The following is a 22,323-nucleotide window of genomic DNA, read 5'->3' as shown; positions in this document are numbered from 1 at the left end:
CTATTTAGTGGACATTGTGAGGCTCTATATAGTGGACACTGTGGCTCTATATAATGGACATTGTGAGGCTCTATAGAGTGGACACTGTGAGGCTCTATATAGTGGACACTGTGGCTCTATATAATGGACACTGTGGCTCTATATAATGGACACTGTGAGGCTCTATATAATGGACACTGTGAGGCTCTATATAGTGGACACTGTGGCTCTATATAGTGGACACTGTGAGGCTCTATTTAATAGACACTGTGAGGCTATATATAATGGACACTGTGGCTCTATATAATGGACACTGTGATGCTCTATATAGTGGACACTGTGGCTCTATTTAATGGACACAGTGAGGCTCTATATAGTGGACACTGTGAGGCTCTATTTAGTGGACATTGTGAGGCTCTATATAATGGACACTGTGGCCCTATATAATGGACATTGTGAGGCTCTATATAGGGGACACTGTGAGGCTCTATATAGTGGACACTGCAGCTCTATATAATGGACACTGTGAGGCTCTATATAGTGGATACTCTGGCTCTATATAATTGACACTGTGAGGCTCTATATAGTGGACATTGTGGCTCTATATAATGGACACAGTGAGGCTCTATATAGTGGACACTGTGAGGCTCTATATAGTGGACACTGTGAGGCTCTATATAATGGACACTGTGAGGCTCTATAGAGTGGAAACTGTGAGGCCCTATATAGTGGACACTGTGAGGCTCTATATAATGGACACTGTGAGGCTCTATAGAGTGGACACTGTGAGGCTCTATATAGTGGACACTGCAGGGTTGGGGCTCTATATAGGGGACTGCAGGGTTGGGGCTCTATATAGTGGACACTGCAGGGTTGGGGCTCTATATAGGGGACACTGCAGGGTTGGGGCTCTATATAGGGACTGCAGGGTTGGGGCTCTATATAGTGGACACTGCAGGGTTGGGGCTCTATATAGTGGACACTGCAGGGTTGGGGCTCTATATAGTGGACACTGCAGGGTTGGGGCTCTATATAGGGGACACTGCAGGGTTGGGGCTCTATATAGGGGACACTGCAGGGTTGGGGCTCTATATAGGGGACACTGCAGGGTTGGGGCTCTATATAGGGGACTGCAGGGTTGGGGCTCTATATTGTGGACACTGCAGGGTTGGGGCTCTATATAGGGGACACTGCAGGGTTGGGGCTCTATATTGTGGACAATGCCTTCAGTCACTTACAGTGATGTAGTCGCCAGTCCTCTGCAGCTCAGCAGCGTTCATGAAGAAACCCGTGGACAGGCACCGTCTGTGGAGTACAGCAGTAACATATACTCACATGCAACATTTCACCCAAACAGTACTCCTCCGACATGGTCATTAACTGGACCTGATTCAACTTGGTGGGTAGTCAATGGAGTGTGAATGAATGTTGTTTTATGATACAAGCTGTATCAGATGGTCAGACATATCATTTTTAGCATAAACAACAATCGACGTCATCTGGTAACAATTACAACACAGCATCAGGCAGGTCACACTTTGTAACCATCCAATCCTCAATGTAAGTCAACTCTGATGAAATGCATGGATTAATGGTAACCTATTCTCCCCTGGAATTTCCACAGGTTAAGTCAGTCAAGAAAGCTGAACGTGAACACATACAAAACAAGACATCACTCAATAAACACAGCACATGGTCATGAACAATACCATGAACAATGACAGACATTGTTTATTGTTACGCACGAAAATAAACGTAATGTTTTCACAATCCTAGCTAATGTTTTGTAAATAATCACAACTCTTAGCATTGTTCCATAAAAAAAATTGCATTAAATAAGATAGCAATCAGTTAAAATTACAATTCTTTTAACATGGTCAGGGAAAACATTTGGTGGAAAAACAATTCTATCATCAGCAAAACCTCTGGAAAAATAGCAACAAACTTTCATTCCAAATGCCAGTGAAAGCCAGCATCATTGACTTCACAAAGTCTCAAGAATTCTTTCAAATGCTACAAGGCAAAACCACAATGAAATCAAAGAATCAGTCGCGACTGTTTTCACACGTCTGCCTCTTCAGCAACACCTGGCACCTGATCATCTTCCATGTTGCCTTTGCTGGGGTCTATTTCCAGCAGGCTGACATACAGACAGACAGCACGATATGCAGACCCCACGTTTTACCTTGCCATCACTGCTGGCTGTCAGGGAGTTGCACTTGACCCCAACACAACAACAACATGGCTGTACTGGCTACTTCATATTTACATAGGTGCTCGAAAGACAGGAGACCTGCGTCACTCCAACTTACCCCCTCAACTTCTTTAAGTAGGAAAATACATTACATTCATTACATAGGTGGTTAAAAGTGCCTATAAATGGTACTTAAGTTACGTAAGGCCATCAAAATAAAGTGAGAGAAAAGCCTGAAGTGCTTCGGGTAGCTTTGGGGAAACTGATGAGTGGGTATGGTGCTGACCAACCATGAGTAGAGTCAGGGCAAGTCTGGGATTCAAACCCATGATCATAGGATCCTGACTAAGGGAAGCAACTCTGCATAGTGAGTTGTGGTGCCAAAATGCTCAATGTTGAAAGTAGTCACAGAACCTGTAGAAGTGACTTGGTTTGGGAAGGTCTTCCTAATATCCATCACAAGGCTACAGGGACTGGAATGTGTCTAGCATTTCAAGCACTGCACACTTTGTACAAGAGTCTGAACCATGGAAGCCCAGCATATTGGTGACATTTGTCTGTGCTGGTGTGTGGGTGTACGTGTGAGGAGGAACTTGTAAGGTGTATTTACGTAAGGAAGGTGCTAGTTTAGCATGGCAGCTCTTCATGCACACTTGTATTGACTCAATTTGAAAATGAGTTAAATTAACAACTGTTACACATGTTAAAGATTTCACATGTCATATTCTTTAGGTGACTCCTGCACAGACAATGGACATTTGTTGAATTCATGAAAGTGACCTTGACAATACTGAGCCATTACGTATATGGGATAAGAGTAAGCAAGTGAGTCAGACTGTTTAATGCCCCTTTTAGACTTCTAGCAACAACATGGCAGAACATCCGAATGAACTTCACACAGTTTACCCATGTAAGGAATCAAACCTGGGTCTTTCTGTGACGAGGCAATGGCCTAACCACTAGACTACCTCATAAATTTCATGAATGTTACATCTTGTATCAAACATGTTATATTACCTAAGGGGAAAGTTGTCAGCATACTAAGACTGGGAGATCAGTGGTTCAATGCCTGGGGGTGTCATACCAACAGACAGCAAAAGATGGTACTTGTTGTTTCCCTGACTGGCAATCGGCATCGATGGGATTAAACAGGGACTGGTCAGCTTGTAGTCAGTATACTGTGTGTGAGTGGGCTATCCATGTTAAACTGTGGCATGGTATCTCAGTGGCCCTGGAATAGTACAAGCAGCCACACACACAGACACATGCATGTCGCTATAAAACTGCAATAAACTTGAACGTGACATTAAACCCCATTTCACCTCGCCTCATCTCAAAGCATACAAAACATTAAAACACCCGTCAAGGGAACACAGTGCAAGCAATACGTATTCTCAGCTCCCTCAGAAGTACACAACTCATCTTGAAGATTACAAATGATGATCTTAAAAGACATTTTTCTTAACCTTTTCATAAATAATAACTGAATATCAAGCATCTTAATGACACCAAAAACCTACAGCAAGACATAAGTGGAAAGGCTGTTAACTCTTAAACCTGTACAAGTATTTTTTCATGTGCCTCAAAGATCCTAACTTTTTCTGATTCTGGTCAACAGAACCCCTTGCTGTGACGTGTGTTTTCAAATGCTTCAAACACAGCTCACACCTTCCCAAACACGCACCGAACTTGATACCATTGTAATGAGCATGCTCATCAACTCTGACCTTTAGGACAACCAACAGTTGGTCGAATTGGCAGTTTGCCGTCCCTCACAACAACGCCCGCCAAAATAACATGCTCAAAATAAAGAGAGAAAGGTTGGGTCTTACGTCACACACTCACGATTGTGAGCAGAAGTCAGGTGAGAGAATGGGTTTTCGTGCTTTACTGTACAAGTTGCACATTTCTCTATCAGAAGGTCCTCGTTTGTTTTCCCCAGTGGCAACAAGGGTAGAACAGGAGCAATGTGAATGCCGTCAGCTGAGCACCACTTGCCCAACAGCCTGGCATCCATTCGAGAATGCTGATTCCACTACCATAATTCTACTACAGAACAGAAAATACCCATCACATCCATAGAATAACCATATGTAAATTAAGTATGAAAGTCATAGGGTTCATATCAGAACCCTAAAATTAAGATTAAGTGTTCAGGGGTCTCCATTTGACTTGCAAAAGTCTCTAAGGCAATAATTATTAGTTCAAGTCCTAATTTCTAGATTATATGAATAATAAGAGCAAGTTGTCCCCATCAATGATAGTAGTTCTATATGCTTATCTAGTCTTGCCTATAATAAGGATAGACTTACTAGACATACATGAACTTATCTTTCAGTACAGCCTTGGAGCAAGGCTAGGTCTCTGAATTCAAATACAATCAAAGGAATCATCATAAACACTAGGGCCCCTCAAACACTAATAATTAAATGTGACTAAAATAATATCCTCTTCCTATTAATTCACTTCAGTCATGTCATATATTGTAAAAGATATTTCCATAAAAAAGTTTTCTTTTATATCTTAATGAAGAAATAAATACCTTCAGTGCTTGTATGTTCAGTGGTGTTACATTTTAGAATATCTACGGTAATCACTGCATTACCAGGAATAGGTTACAGAGTTAAAGGGAGCTTACTGCAGTCACAGATACTAACAAGGTGGTGGTAATACATGCTTGATAAGATAAATGTATATATATCACATAGAGAGCGGCAACATTACCAGGGTGATGATATACCAACAATACATTACATCTACGTGTATGATAACACTACTCGGGGACGTTCGAGTTGTCCGCTGGGGGAAACCCAAGGAGAAGGCTTATTATACAATGATTTATCATTCTTATTATACAATGATTTATTATTCTTATTATACAATGATTTATCATTCTTATTATACAATGATTTATCATTCTTATTGTACAATGACTTATCATTCTTATTATACAATGATTTATTATTCTTATTATACAATGATTTATTATTCTTATTGTACAAAGATATATTATTCTTATTGTACAAAGATATATTATCCTTATTGTACAAAGATATATTATTCTTATTGTACAAAGATATATTATTCTTATTGTACAAAGATATATTATCCTTAATGTACAAAGATATATTATTCTTATTGTACAAAGATATATTATTCTTATGGTACAAAGATATATTATTCTTATTGTACAAAGATATATTATTCTTATTGTACAAAGATATATTATTCTTATGGTACAAAGATATATTATTCTTATTGTACAAACATATATTATCCTTAATATACAAAGATATATTATTCTTATTGTACAAATATATATTATTCTTATGGTACAAAGATATATTATTCTTATTGTACAAAGATATATTATTCTTATTGTACAAAGATATATTATTCTTATTGTACAAAGATATATTATTCTTATTGTACAAAGATATATTATTCTTATTGTACAAACATATATTATCCTTAATGTACAAAGATATATTATTCTTATTGTACAAAGATATATTATTCTTATGGTACAAAGATATATTATTCTTATGGTACAAAGATATATTATCCTTATTGTACAAAGATATATTATCCTTATTGTACAAAGATACATTATTCTTATTGTACAAAGATATATTATTCTTATGGTACAAAGATATATTATTCTTATGGTACAAAGATTTATTATTCTTATTGTACAAAGATATATCATTCTTATTGTACAAAGATATATCATTCTTATTGTACAAAGATATATTATTCTTATTGTACAAAGATATATTATTCTTATTATCAATGATTTATTACTCTTACAATCCAGACAGATCAAATCTGTTACAGAGTAGGTTAGAAAAACAGATCAATTTGCTGGAAAATCAAAATGTACAAAATAGATCCTCCTGACTCGACCCGCCATGTTGATGTCCTACCGAGGGTTCTGTACCATCACCTGCCTTGTCGGTGCAGACAGTTGGTGGCACTGATACTGTTAGTTAGGGGGGAATCTCCAGACACCCACCAAGGATATGTCTCCCGTGCTAAAGTCAGTTGTCACTGAGACAGATGTTTTATTGGTTTATAGGCTGGGGAAAAAATAGATGAAGAAAGACCTCTTTCCTGTTCTCATAAAATTGATCAGATTCTTTTGCTTTGTTTTTCAAGCCAGTCTTTCAGGGAAGAGCGATCATCTTATAATATTCTTATTGTTATGACATAACATTTTTATAACCACGGTGAGCAAATAATTTATTTTGCTGGTTAAGAGAATTCTGTCTTGTTTATACAATATTGGTGGTAGGAACTTATTTATGTCATAAAATGGACATGTCTATGGTCAAAATGTAAGTTTAACAAAAATCTCAATTAACTTTCTGAATGTCCTGAATTTACACACCTCGACTGCTCTCATGAGGCACATGTATGTTGCCATTTTCCCTCCTGAATGTCTGCACAATGATCTGTCATACTGAAGGGCTACAACTCCTATCAGTCTATATCACTTCAAACTTTGCAATAAACACTTCAAAAATGTATTTCGTATTTCACAATGAATCCTCTCACAAACACAAACTAACCTGAGTGATATATCATGTTAACTATTTTTTATACCATTAAGAGTTGATGGTGTAAAAAGAATATCAGAAAAGTCATCTTAATTCTATTTACATTTTGCTACTTTTAGCAAATTAATTGTCTAAAGCATTTGGTACAGCAGTTTCTGAGATGTATCATTCCTGGCCTGAACAAATCTGAATTCCACTGTGTTACTTCACAGGATTACAATATTTCAGATTCATAAACCTTGTGATTTCATTGAAGATGCATACATTTTTTTCACTGGTCATATTTTTTCATTTAAAGAGGAAAGGGTTTTCCCTTAAAGCCATGAACAAATCTCAGTCCTATTATGATGACAGACATCCTCTTGAAGATTCAGTCTCATCTAATCCACTCAATGATACTCTTGTGTTCAGTCAGTTCTCCAGGGTCACGATATATAATGAACAAATTAGGGCTGGGACGAGTCCTAGTTTACTACCAGGTCACCCGACCCCCTATTCCTCCACCAGTGGGTACTCACTGTAGGTCTCTAGAGATGGCTACAAAATGAGTGAGTGAGTGAGTACGGTTTTACGCCGCTTTTAGCAATATTCCAGCAATATCACCAGAAATGAGCTTCACTCATTGTACCCATGTCGGGAATTGAACCCGGGTCTTCGGCGTAACGAGCAAACGCTTAAACCACTAGGCTACCCGACCGCCCCTGGCTACAAAATGACCAATTGAGAATTGTTTCACCGGAGCTCTGGTAAAAACTATTAAGATATATGTATATAACGATCTGATCATGCCTACACTGATGTTGACTAAAGCTTTATCTTTACTCAAAGATATGATAGTCAGAATGAATGCTGCATAGTCAGAAAGAAATGTGAACATTAGCAACTAGTTGTGTGACCATGGAGTTTTATTGTTATTGTCATTAAACAGTAAATCACGTGATAACCACGGGTCCAGGTAGTCCTGTGGGTACCCGGTTCCTACTCAGGACCCACCTAACCTGACTACCCGAGTTACCCATCCCAGCCCTAGAACATACCCTATCAATTCTATGAATAAAAGCACTAGACATTTACAAGTCACACTGAGTCTGTCTGGACAATTGTTCCGCTATGTCATGGTGACATGCCCCCATCTGTGATACAGGTGCAGTGCTCCCTGTTCATTAGCCAGTTGAAGAGTCCAGCAATAATAAGCATATCATACACAGGAAATACACCATCATTATGAACGAATTAAACCCCCTCACCTAATGGCGGTGGTGTCCTGTCCACATGACTGTATCGGTAGTTGTTGACGCTGCACGATGTCACGCAGCTGCCGCCGCACCTCCAGCGCCGTCTTCATGTTGCGCATGTTGATGAAGTTCTCCCGACACCAATCCTGTAGCAGAAGACAGTAGGAGAATGAAAACACTGAGTCCCCATCTGTTGCCTAAATAGCCCGCAGATTCAAGCGTCATGCGTAGCTACATCTTTTTAATGTTTGTTCAAAGCAGATATCCAAATTCTTCAAACTCTCTTCAACATGCACCCCGGGCCCAGAGAGAATGTGGCAGCTGATCTTGCAATGATTCACAACAAACAGTTCAAACCCGCACAATAAGTTCACATGCTCTCCAAGGTCTATAAGCATCAGTCTTGTCATCCCTTGCTCTTTTTATTTGCTGAAAGTCACCTTTGTATTTATTCCTCAAATCTGGAGGGAGAACAAAGTTTTCCTGGAATTGAACAGGGAGACTGATATACACATGAATGGTTAACTCTTATCATTACCTGTCAAAACATCTAACTATCTTGACTTGCTGGCACCATTTTGCAAAACTCCATACAAGACAAATGAAAACCTTAATAAACCTACTACCACTTCTGCCTGTAGTATTATAGGTATTTTGCTATCTCATAGTAACCTTGTGAGAGGAACTACTTTTAAGTAAGACCTGCTGAATGGTTTTACATTTGAAATGTAAGACCTGCTTGGAGGTTTTACAGTTGAATTGTAAATACCGATATAAAATATGCATCGTACGTTGATTTTGTAACTGGCTAAAATGTCACATTTTTTTCACATGAAAATTCCATGAATCGAACCCACAATCTCACATATCATGATCAGTATTGTTACCCACTGTTTTCCAAATAAGCCCTGGGTGTTCAATCAAAAATGTCATGACTTCAGTTGTCTGCATGCTTCATGTGGTCTTTCTCTCGCTGTCATCAAATTTGTTATATACCGTGACTACTGTATTGTTTCACTAAAAGGTATCCTGGTGTTTCTTATTCTTTCCGGTATTTCTTGCATTTAGATGGATCATAAGTTATTTATAACACTCTTCGGCTTTGGTTGAAAAAGTATGACGTACGAATATTATGTCCACTTTGCTTCCTGTTCACTCAAGATCTTTGTATTTGCTGACACCAAATTGTTCACCATTAATTCTGTAATGGTAAAATGGAGTAACCATACTGTTTACAATGTACAGCTATGTTTCCAGTACATTTGACATTTCAGTTGTGCCCCCAAACTAACTACTGGATGGTGATGAAGCCTTCACCAGACTTTCCCCAGCATGTAACAAGCTTCATGAAGACTTCACCCTAACAAGACCATGCATGTCAGCCCTCATCATGTAGATGGACAGCATATGGACTGGGTTAACTGATGCTTGGGGCACTTAATTACACTTTAACCTCCACAGCGTGGAGGATAGCAACATTAAGAGGCAACAACAGGTAGGATCTATAATGAACGTGTGGGCTGAAGAAACACAGAGACTGACTCAAACACTATCTTGTGTGTTCTGATCTAAAACAGATGCTACTCTGCTAATAGTTGACAACTGCTCATGTATTAAAAAATGTTAACAGTCCTGGTTTTATGGGCAGAAAATCCCATGTACAGGCTCTGTTTCTACAACTCTTGCAGAAATCAAAGTCCTTCACAGATAGCAGGAAGGAAACAGGCCCTAATCACGACCACCTGGCACATCAATAGATATAAGGTGTCAGGAAAACACTATCTGCTAAACTATCAGCATGTACCGAGCCCAGTAATGAGACTTATGACAAAAAAATAAGAAATCTATCAATGTAGACAACAGTGCAACAAAAAGTCAAGATTACTAAATGCCTGTGACATATTCTGTGTCTTCTACGCCACCAGAGACCATATAATAGATCTATTATATGGTCTCTGACGCCACATAGTATGTGTTCTTATGCCGAAGAGTGGAAGAAGTGATGTCTGTTGATGGATCACACACAATGTTAGTGCAGTAGGTCGTCTACACACAAGCATATCTGCCAGTTACAAAGCAAGGCACACAGACGACCTGTCAAAAAGATGTTTCATAGTTCAACAAGCGACACACATCCATGGTAGAACTCATGCAGATTCTTGGGCATATATTGCATATTGCTAGATCTTACAATACTCAACTTTAGCAGTTCATTTTGTAATAGATCATATAAAATACAGAACTGGTATGTATACAAACAAAATTCCATGAAAAAGATGAATCCACCATGCAGGCTTGAAATTACTAGTGCCGCCGAGCCAATGGCAGACATGAAATAGGAAATGGCACATTTGAATTTTATGTACAGTGACTCGTGGGCATGGTCATTTTCAACAAAAGTACTTACGTTAATCAAATACATCTTGACAAAATTAAACTGTGAAATGAAAGAGTTTTCCCCAATAGTTGGATGTTTGACTAAACAACTTCCTGTAGCAAAATCAATTGGCAGTATTCAGTGATTTTCGTTGACTGTATCTTACAGATGTTTGACGAGATGTTCTAGATTGCACGCAATACATTTGAATGTAATCGCACCTTTCCATATTTTGACGGAGTATCACAAATATCATGTAGGTCTTTAGTTTCAAACGGAAGTGGTTAATCATGTTAATTGTTGTTAAAAACCTAGCAGACGATCGCTATTTGTTATAATTATTCGGTAATAAATACAAGGCACACGTAAACTGAATTAGTTTTTCTAATTTCGAGCCCTGAAACCATGAAATGTCTTTATGTTTGTGCAATATGTAATTAAACCTGCTATGATGCAATGAAGGATGTAGAGGCATGTTTTTCTTTAACACCATCCTAACACTACAATTAAACCTGCACGGGATTGTAAACAGGTGCAGGAAGTGAAGGGGGAAGCATGAAGGCTTGAAGAACAAGTCCATATTTGAGACATCCCTTGAAGAAATGATCACATTTTTACATGACGTCAACCTGGAGATGGTAACAGTTAGGACAATACAGTCCTGTATGCTGTAGACATGCATCTTCCACAGATAAGACTTGGCTTGCCATGCTTCTGAGTCATCTAAGGTACCATTGATGGCATCACAGTTTGTTTATGTTTTGTTTAGTGCAATATTCCAGCTATATCATCGCAGCCACTAAAAAATTCCTTGTGTGGGAGAGTCCACTACAACCAGGGTCATCAAGGTGCTATACAAGATACGACTCTGTGGGTGTAACTACATGTGCGGGAGAGTCCACTACAACCAGGGTCATCAGGGTGCCATACAAGATCCCACTCTGTGGGTGTCACTACATGTGCGGGAGAGTCCACTACAACCAGGGTCATCAAGGTGCCATACAAGATCCCACGCTGTGGGTGTAACTACATGTGCGGGAGAGTCCACTACAACCAGGGTCATCAAGGTGCCATATAAGATCCCACTCTGTGGGTGTAACTACATGTGTGGGAGAGTCCACTACAACCAGGGTCTTCAAGGTGCTATACAAGATCCCACTCTGTGGGTGTAACTACATGTGCGGGAGAGTCCATTATAACCAAGCACATGGTCATCACAGTGCAGTGATGGAGCCATGTGTGGGTGTAATTACATCTGCAGGAGAGTCCACTACAACCAAGGCACATAGTCAATGCAGTGCAGTTAATCTATCACAAGGTTCTTTTAAGAGGTGACAGAATAATGGCATTGTGGTGGTGCAAGTGAGAATGGTATTGTGGTGGTGCAAGTGAGAATGGTATTGTGGTGGTGAAAGTGAAAATGGTATTGTGGTGGTTAAAGTGAGAATGGTATTGTGGTGGTGAAAGTGAGAATGGTATTGTGGTAGTGCAAGTGAGAATGGTATTGTGGTGGTGCAAGTGAGAATGGTATTGAGGTGATGCAAGTGAGAATAGTATTGTGGTGGTGCAAGTGAGAATGGTATTGTGGTGGTGAAAGTGAGAATGGTATTGTGGTGGTGCAAGTGAGAATGGTATTGTGGTGGTGCAAGTGAGAATGGTATTGTGGTAGTGCAAGTGAGAATGGTATTGTGGTGGTGCAAGTGAGAATGGTATTGTGGTGGTGCAAGTGAGAATGGTATTGAGGTGGTGAACGTGAGAATGGTATTGTGGTGGTGAGAGTGAGAATGGTATTGTGGTGGTGCAAGTGAGAATGGTATTGTGGTAGTGCAAGTGAGAATGGTATTGTGGTAGTGCAAGTGAGAATGGTATTGTGGTGGTGCAAGTGAGAATGGTATTGTGGTGGTGAAAGTGAGAATGGTATTGTGGTGGTGCAAGTGAGAATGGTATTGTGGTGGTTAAAGTGAGAATGGTATTGTGGTGGTGCAAGTGAGAATGGTATTGTGGTGGTGCAAGTGAGAATGGTATTGTGGTAGTGCAAGTGAGAATGGTATTGTGGTGGTGCAAGTGAGAATGGTATTGTGGTGGTGCAAGTGAGAATGGTATTGAGGTGGTGAACGTGAGAATGGTATTGTGGTGGTGAGAGTGAGAATGGTATTGTGGTGGTGCAAGTGAGAATGGTATTGTGGTAGTGCAAGTGAGAATGGTATTGTGGTAGTGCAAGTGAGAATGGTATTGTGGTGGTGCAAGTGAGAATGGTATTGTGGTAGTGCAAGTGAGAATGGTATTGTGGTGGTGAAAGTGAGAATGGTATTGTGGTGGTGCAAGTGAGAATGGTATTGTGGTAGTGCAAGTGAGAATGGTATTGTGGTAGTGCAAGTGAGAATGGTATTGTGGTGGTGCAAGTGAGAATGGTATTGTGGTAGTGCAAGTGAGAATGGTATTGTGGTAGTGCAAGTGAGAATGGTATTGTGGTAGTGCAAGTGAGAATGGTATTGTGGTGGTGCAAGTGAGAATGGTATTGAGGTGATGAAAGTGAGAATGGTATTGTGGTGGTGCAAGTGAGAATGGTATTGTGGTAGTGCAAGTGAGAATGGTATTGTGGTGGTGCAAGTGAGAATGGTATTGTGGTGGTGCAAGTGAGAATGGTATTGTGGTGGTGAAAGTGAGAATGGTATTGTGGTGGTGCAAGTGAGAATGGTATTGTGGTAGTGCAAGTGAGAATGGTATTGTGGTGGTGCAAGTGAGAATGGTATTGTGGTGGTGCAAGTGAGAATGGTATTGTGGTGGTGCAAGTGAGAATGGTATTGTGGTGGTGCAAGTGAGAATGGTATTGTGGTAGTGCAAGTGAGAATGGTATTGTGGTAGTGCAAGTGAGAATGGTATTGTGGTGGTGCAAGTGAGAATGGTATTGTGGTGGTGCAAGTGAGAATGGTATTGAGGTGGTGAACGTGAGAATGGTATTGTGGTGGTGAGAGTGAGAATGGTATTGTGGTGGTGCAAGTGAGAATGGTATTGTGGTAGTGCAAGTGAGAATGGTATTGTGGTAGTGCAAGTGAGAATGGTATTGTGGTGGTGCAAGTGAGAATGGTATTGTGGTGGTGCAAGTGAGAATGGTATTGTGGTAGTGCAAGTGAGAATGGTATTGTGGTGGTGCAAGTGAGAATGGTATTGTGGTGGTGCAAGTGAGAATGGTATTGTGGTAGTGCAAGTGAGAATGGTATTGTGGTAGTGCAAGTGAGAATGGTATTGTGGTGGTGCAAGTGAGAATGGTATTGTGGTAGTGCAAGTGAGAATGGTATTGTGGTAGTGCAAGTGAGAATGGTATTGTGGTAGTGCAAGTGAGAATGGTATTGTGGTGGTGCAAGTGAGAATGGTATTGTGGTAGTGCAAGTGAGAATGGTATTGTGGTGGTGCAAGTGAGAATGGTATTGAGGTGATGCAATGGCAAATAACATACACCAGCTGAACTTGGTCTGTGAAATAAACTATTGGTTGTATTTATTCTATCAACAGTGCATGATTTGATTGATCTTCCAGGCAAGAATGAAGTGTACTCGACACCTGCCAGTTTAGAAAGGGATATGCACAAGCTCCTTTCTTAGTAATGTTTTATGTTTTTCAGATACCATTTCTTGTTGCCTCTCTTAAATAACAGTTTGGGTGGAGGGCTTGGCCCTACACAACAGCTTGAATTACATCAGTTAATGTAAAGTTTAATTACTAAAGTCAATACAAATTCTACCATGACATTTTTGCTACAGAACCCTCTATAAATATATTAAGCCCTTAAACACCAAGAAATTATTTTGTGAGTCCAAACAGTGCACAACAGGTTGCGACAAAATTAAAACATATACCTTTGGACAACTTCTTTTTGAAAAACTATGTCTTTCAAACCTTTATTTTCTGAACTAGTCAAGACAATAGGTATTTTAATGTTGAACTTATTTATTATTACTCATTGTAATATTTGTTTCATTAATAACTACCCATGTCCCCTTTTCGGAATGTTCCAAGATAGTGAATCTTTGTACCCATCTAGCACAGTGTTCAAACTGCTCTTGCCGTCATGGTAGAATGAAGATCTATAAACCTACTGTGTTTTGAAATTTGATGTAGTCCCACTGTAGAGTAGACATTCACTCTACAGTGGAACTACTTCAGATTACAAAACACAGTAGGTTCATCTCCTAAATAGTACCTGTTTTTTTAAAAGTGTAATCAAAAGATGTCACTGATGAGCTTGTCACAAGCCATTAGGGAACTTCTCTAGATTCCGGGGTAGAATAGGTCTTCAACAACCCATACTTGTCGTAAAAGGCGACTATGCTTGTCGTAAAAGACGACTAATGGGATCGGGTGGTCAGGCTCGCTGACTTGGTTGATACATGTCATCGATCCCAATTGCGTGGATCGATGCTCATGATGTCAATCACTGGACTGTCTGGTCCAGACTCGATTATTTTACACACCGCCAACATATAGCTGGAATATTGCTGAGTGCGGCGTTAAACAACAAACAAACAAACAAAAATCTTTTCAAATACTTTTCCGATGTTTATGTCCAATTTTTGGAGGATATGGACTGCTCTGATATTCAATGTTGATGTTTAATCATATTAAACGACACCTATGTAAGCGATGTAAAATTTTCTGTATATTTAGAGCTTTATTGCCCTATTTTTCAAATAGTGGTCTACACTGTTGTGTGCGGCTATATTAGCAGCATCAAACAAACTTGGCGGATAGACGTCTGGTAATAGACCTACTCATGTTTGGTCTTTAATACATGACTTCAGCAAAGTATAATTCATCAAACAGCAACTGATCTTTCTCCAAATGAACCCCTTTACCTGCAAGTCGTACATGAGCCAGCAGCTGTTAGACTATTGTCTTACTGACAGACCAAAGCCTCCCCATGTCTGCAGGGGCTTCAGCACATTTAACCTATTACTGCTGACTCAACCATGTTGTCAGAGATCCCCACGACTCAGCATCTGCTGGGATTCAAACCTGACCTGTTGGTAGCAAGCCAAGCCAAACACCTCCTACTGTCTGAAAGCAATTACTTTCCCAGGAACTTATCTGCATCACATACATCCACCACTAAACACTGGGTACAGCGTCAGGGACAACACTAGCCATGGCTACAGTGGCAGCTGTTACCTGGCAGTAATTAATGCACCTCAGGTAATATACATATGGTGGCCATCTTGTTTCTCTGTGTGAAGCCAATGAAACTAAACTGAATTTCTAGGCCATGATATTTATCAGTCAGGACTTATCATAAGTAAGGAACGGCTATTTGTATTAAAAGATACTGTCAGTATTCTGTAATAGATACTGTCAGTATTCTGTAAATCCAGGTCAAACCTTGTTTTTCTTTTGAGCAATATAGCCTCTCATTTGAAGTGAGGAAGTATTGAAATATCAGCTCTCCCGCTTTTCAGCTACCCTTGTCTCTCAAATATTATATGTTATCAGCAAATTAACATTGAAACATCAGTTTCATCACATAAGCTGGCCAATCATATGGAATGAATGAGTGAGTACTGAAACAAGAGCTAAATCAATTACAGCAACCTCTCATATGGAATCAGTGAGTGAGTAATGAAATTTCAGCTTCATCATCAAGTCAAGTCTCGCTTCCCCATTGGAGCTGCTCTCTCATTGAACCCAGTGGTCATTCCCAGCCATGTAACGTTTACGTTCAACGAGGGCAGAGTGTAGAGACTCTCAGCAGCGATCCCAGTGGTCATTCCCAGCCAACGTTTACGTTCAACAAGGGCAGGCTGTAGGGACTCTCAGCAGCAATCCCAGACATGAACATGGGAGTCCCAAGTTGACACAGTTCAAGTCTACATCTGACATGTATAGGACTACCATGAATATCAGAGATGTCATAACAATAGTGACTGTACTTGCTGACTATTTATAGAGGTAATTTCCAAGTATGAAACAATACCAGAGGATCGAGAGAAGAAAATAGGAAAATGAACAGTCGTAAGTTTGATTGTATTTCTTATCAGAATATCAGCATAATGTTAGTTACAGTTCAACTTGCATAAAACAACTGACTAGTCTTAATGAGTCAAATACCATATTCAATGTAGTAAGCGCCCAGGGCGCTGTCAAAATTAGAAATAGGGGGCTCTTATTAAAAAATTATTTTGGTGGAAAAAACAGAGTTGAAAGATGAATTTCGTGGTTTATGCTGACAGCCTGAAGTGTTTATGTACAACAAGTATATTTTTCCAGAATGTAATTGCCCATAATTAAGGGTGCATATAACACACGAGTGAGTACTATATGTGAATTAATAAGTCTTGTGTACATTGATCCATCGGACGGGGTGCTAATTGGGATTGTTCACTAGCCAATATATTAGCAAATATCGCAGTGGGCGCTTATTAGAGTGGGGCGCTTATTACGTCGAATACGGTAACCATTCTTTGTGGCATCCAAGTAGACTGGCAGAGTATAGTAATCTTGGTTGTCAACTGCACAGGAAGCAACACATAATGTCTGGTAAAGCCAGCAGGCCAATCTCAGCAAAATGAGTTGGACAAAGACATGCAGCACTTGCCATGAATACCACGCTTGATTCTCAAGTCTGTCACAACCAGCGAACATCTCAAATTTTGACATCAGTTTGTCTCTTAGCTCACCATACAGGATTTCATAAAGCTACATTTGCAACAACAAAATATTCTAGTACCTTGTTTCCCCCGACCCCCTTGTATGCCTTGTAGATGTTGAGCAACGTGATGCTGTCTCCTTCACTGGAGATGAACTTCTTCCTTGCTGCAAGAGCCTCTTCTCTCTGTCAGGGAAAAAAACAGGGATTTGCAATAACATGACAATTTTATATCAATATCTTTATTGATATAATTAATAGAATAGTTGGTCAAGATAGTGTTCGAAGAAATTAAGAATTAATGTTAAGGTGTTCTTGACATAACCCTATGCTAATAGTTATCAATTTGGAGATCCCTTGATTCAAATATACTTCTTAAAAGAAGTTAAGGATCTCCCAATTCTTTCATATTACTATACAGTAAACTATGGTTATAACAAACTCAAATGGACCACTTATTTTAGTTCGTTATAACCGTTGTTCGTTATAAGCATATATACAACATCTATACAGCAAATGGCTGGGACCAAAAATAAGGTTTGTAATATCCGTCAGTTCGTTTTAAGCGTGTTCGTTATAAACGTATTTTACTGTAGTTAATCTGTCATGGCATGACGTTCAACTACAGTAATACTGAGCAGTATATTACAAGAAAGATCAAAGGCCTTACTACTATTCCAAAATAAAAAATACCTCTTGAGAAATCCCATGCATTGTAGCTCACCTAGATAAGTAGTCATCAGTTTAATATGTCAACAAGACCGCCACTTAACAAATTGCTGTCAGCATTGCTATTCAAATATTTTCTACATAAAATACTGAATGCAAATGTATTAACAGATAGGAAACAAGAAACTAAATTTCTAGTGTTTCTAAATCTGCAAAAAATGAATCTACTCTTGTAGAACATTGTTGCATTACACATGTGTAAAATTAACTTTAAATGAAAAACTCCAAGGAGAATAATTTTTCTATTGCCTTACATTTTTTCCAAATGTTTACAGGCCAGGTGAGCTCAAGAATTAATAAAACTGTAAAACAAATAACAATTGTGTTTAGATATTGAAATTCCTGGGAGTCTGAATTCTTATTTTGTCTCCAAGCAGAAAAATGACACTTCCTCAGTGTCTCACTAATGCAGGCGCTGTCTGAGAGCAGAGCTATTTATTTCGTTAATATTAGCATTATCTGTATGTTTATTTAATGCATTAAAGAAAAAAATAACGCTGTACGTATTGAATTACAGAGTGCAACAATTGCACAATTCAAGACTGGGTGTGTACAAAAGCTGAAACATAATGTCCCTTGACTCTAGATTAAACCTACATTAGAGTCTGAGAATGTGTTTTGAGTTAGCATCTCAACTGTGTTAAGCATAACGTAACACGAGTCATCTTCAAAGACCACATGCATCAAGTTTGCCGTTGATGTTCATTACCCCACATTCATACAAGCACTTTATTTCATTACCCAGTTGGTTGTTTAATGCCACTTCATGAGGCTTCCAGACTGGGCAGCAGTGGTAAACCAAACTCACTGACAGATACTCATGGAAACAAAGATGGGGGATAGAAGTTAGAATCACACTGCAGTCGGAGCAATTAAACAAGTTTCGACATGAAGGCATGAAAACTTTCCACCTTAGGCAACGACCAACAGAAAAGAAACTCGGTGGGTGGGTGGGTGGGTGGTGCATGCGCTGGCGAGAGCTAGTCTACCCTATGGTATATGACTGTGCCTTGTACACATTGGAGTCTGGGTGAATCCATCCAGTGTTTGATTATAGTCTGGAAGGTAATTTAAGGTACCGACGTTTACTACAATATCTGAAAAACTATTGGACCTACTCCAGGCAAAGTTGGTATGAGATTATTAAACAGTCATACATAACTGGATATTACATTTATAGACAATCGGTGCATGGATAAAAAAAATTCTATTTAGCTATCACTATATTTCATCAACAACCGTGCGTGATTCCCGCACAACCTTTCGAGTTGAGTTGATTGGTTCAACTGTGTCATATGGCTCTGTGACGCAGGGGTAGCATTATGCAGATGGCTGTTACAATGAATGCTCGTTCCACCCGTGACGAACAGGTCTGGTTGTTGATGAAATATAGTGATAGCTAAATACACAGATTTTATATTCATGCACCGATTGTCTTTAAATGTAATATCCAGTTATGTATGACTGATTAATAATCTCATACCAACTTTGACTGGAGTAGGTCCAATAGTTTTTCAGATATTGTAGTAAACGTCGGTATCTTAAATTAACTTCCAGACTACACATGAGAATGCTCCATCTCATTGTGGTACGATGACACACCATCAGCCCTGTCAGACATTGTTCACACTCTCATGACATGCATCAGGTACTGGGGACCTATTCTGCCCGACTATGAATCTGGAAAGACAGATGGAGGCAGGCAATCTGAATACTGACACTACAACATGAGGCAACAAGAGGGCCAGGAAGGGACGCTGTCACAGTCTTCAAGCCATACTATTACGAAACAAGCATCAGAACATTCACAGCACAGCTCATCTTGCACAGGTCCGGCAGCAATGAAACAGATCTCTGTTCAAATGACGGAGGGGAACATTTATTACATGGCTGCTGCACCTGCCACACAGAAACATCTTGGACCCCTGACTCCTAATGCTTTCCTTGGTTCTTGACATGTTACATAGCTCCATCACATAACATTGCTGACTGTATTACAAATCAACATTCACTCGCTAATTCGGGGTGAGTTGATTCTACTCCCGGGAGCAAGAGATTTCTGTGATTTCTCCATTACATAATATTGCTGACTGCATTACAAATCAACATTCACTGGTTAATTCACTAAAAGCATACATGCTTGAGTTGTTGTGTTTTATAAATGTGGCCATGGTGTACTGTAAATAACAAAGTCTGGAACAGAAAACCAGAGGTTGATGTCATGAGCAACAATCCATCTTAACAGGATATGATGACACATGATCAGCCAGGTCACACACTGTAACCATTCAAAACTAACATTAGTCGACCCTTACATAGAGAGTGAGGCTCTACAGTGGCACCTGAATCCCAAAAGATGCTCAACATATATGCAGTATGCCAGGGAAAACTAAATATCAGGTCACAGGAACCCATTCAGCTATAGTGAGCAAGATTGACGCTGGTTTTATGGAGTGAGTAAATACTGTAAATCTGGAAAGTTTGCGAGCAGGAAAGTACTGTGAAAAATGTTTGTGACACACATTCGCAATAGTTTCATGACACAGTTGGTTTTGCAGACCAACAACAAACAAAAATTTCTTTTATTCACTTCCAAACATTGTCAACTAGCCAGTGCATAATCAAACAAATAATTCCTCCCCTCTTGTTTCTTTCATTACACATTGTCACCCATTGTCAACAGTCTGATCGGGAAAGTTCACAAACCTGCCACAGCTTGTCAAGTTTCTTACATAACAGGAGTAGTCCACACATATGCCAGCCTGCCTGTATTGTCAGACAAACAAACTTCCTTGTCAACAACACATGCATCTATTGCTTAAAAATCACTGAGTTACCATTTCATCATGCCACTTCCTACTTATGAAAATAACACATGCAAAAGTAGCTTTGATCTCATCAACAAGGTGTCACAAAACTTTCCACAAAGTTTATTTTTCTATTTTTTTTAATCTCTGCTATTTCATCCATGTGACAGTGGTCTGTAGACAATCCAGTGATTGACATCATGAGCATAGAAACAAGCAATTGGGATATGATGGCATGCATTCACCAAGCCTGACCACCTGATCCTGTTATTGGCCTTTTACGGCAAGCATAGGTTGCTGAAGACCTATTTTAACCCTGATCTTCACAGGCAGCACACAGTTAAGGCTATTGTAAGCCACTTGCAATAATTTCATCACACAAAATCTCTCCAGCTTTACATTAAATATCACAGTTGCCAGCATATATTCGAATCTGGTCAAGCAATCCCTAGAGGAAATTTCTGTGGAATCCCAATGGGAAATTTGGTTGGGATCCCAGTGGGAAATTTGGTTGGGATCCGGTGATTAAAAACATGAGCATTGATCCACGCAATTGGGATACGATGACATATCCAGTGACAGAAAGCATGGGCACACACCCTCATCATAGGGCATGATGACACGCGATCTGTAGTTACAAAGCCTGGCCACCCAATCCCCTTTTCAGTCAACAAGCATGAGGTAATGATCTAGAATGCCAACAGGGTCACCGGTTTTAGTACATGTAGTCTCAGTGACTCCAATGCCAACAGATACCAGAATGGGCTCCATGGAGAGAATGAGAACCTAGCAACACCCCAGTTAAACCACAGGGCAAACAGACCCAACATGCCAGAAGAAAGTGCAACACGCATTTCAATTGGCAAGAACAGCTCACACACAAACACTGACATTTGCGTTATTTTCTCATAAAAGTTGAGGAACCACGAGCTTATGTTCAAGGCAGATAATTCGACATGATGGAATGCTATTCAGTATTGAAGCCCACTCTAATTCATCAGCATCCGCTCACCATGAACAACAACAGTCTCACTTCAATGTATGGCTGCCAGTGTTTTGAAAAAATCAAATAACCTTGAGGAATGTCCTTGACCTTTATTTTGCACCAGTTAACAAGGACTGGAAGTATTCACAAGTGGTCGGTTTTATCTTGGCACATTCGTGGTTGTTTTGGTGCTGTCTGTATTGGCATTGAGATAATACAATGTGCATGTCTGGCTGAATTCCTTGCTGTGCAGTTCAGCGTTGCGCTGAAGTAAGGCATGACACATAGCTGCCTACAGCTCATATCTGTTGAGCATCAACTGCCTACACCCACGCTTTCACTTCTTCAAAAATACCTACTGTTTTTCACTTTACCTTCTTACAGTTTTACAATATTACAGACACATTTCAGCAGTCTACTGTTTTGGTTTAAACAGACAAACCATTTGTTGATAGCATGAGCTAAGATCAATGCCATCGGACATGCTCTGGAGAATGATCTTGGTTTAAACAAATTTTATTTCCATAAGTTATACACAGACTGGATTAGGCAAACAAGTCGTGCAAGTTATATAAATACCTTTCCAGTGATACATACAATCCAAAAAGAAAATACAGCCAGGGTAGCAATAACTTGTAGATGACACCAGTCGACATGATGGAGGCATGTTGGGTACGGGCAAAAAGCCATATGATCAATTTTAAATCTTTTTGTCTGTGAAATATAATCATGAACTGATGCCAAAATTGTTTTGTTAATGTTCGAGGCTTCTAAGGAATTGCCATCAAGTAGAGAATGGAGGTTCTATCCCATGGTATAGA

General features: G+C 39.5%; 1 protein-coding gene across 2 annotated transcripts in view; it reads right to left on the bottom strand.

Annotated features, from left to right (window-relative positions):
- LOC124126856 (ATP-dependent RNA helicase DHX33-like) overlaps positions 1-22,323 on the bottom strand; it is a 66,969-nt gene that overhangs the window by 4,940 nt on the left and 39,706 nt on the right. For both annotated transcript variants that reach the window (XM_048384039.1, XM_048384040.1), the window contains exons 17-19: positions 17,063-17,167; positions 7,980-8,113; positions 1,218-1,284 (exon numbers count right to left, since the gene is read on the bottom strand). In XM_048384039.1, the coding sequence (XP_048239996.1) occupies positions 1,218-1,284; positions 7,980-8,113; positions 17,063-17,167 (306 nt within the window). The remainder of the gene's footprint in view (positions 1-1,217; positions 1,285-7,979; positions 8,114-17,062; positions 17,168-22,323) is intronic.

Source organism: Haliotis rufescens, unplaced genomic scaffold (assembly GCF_023055435.1).
Source record: "Haliotis rufescens isolate VD_foot unplaced genomic scaffold, xgHalRufe1.0.p SCAF_5, whole genome shotgun sequence".
Taxonomy (NCBI): Eukaryota; Metazoa; Mollusca; class Gastropoda; order Lepetellida; family Haliotidae; genus Haliotis; species Haliotis rufescens.
The sequence above is the reverse complement of the archived record's forward strand: the minus strand, read 5'-3'. Positions and strand labels throughout refer to the sequence as shown.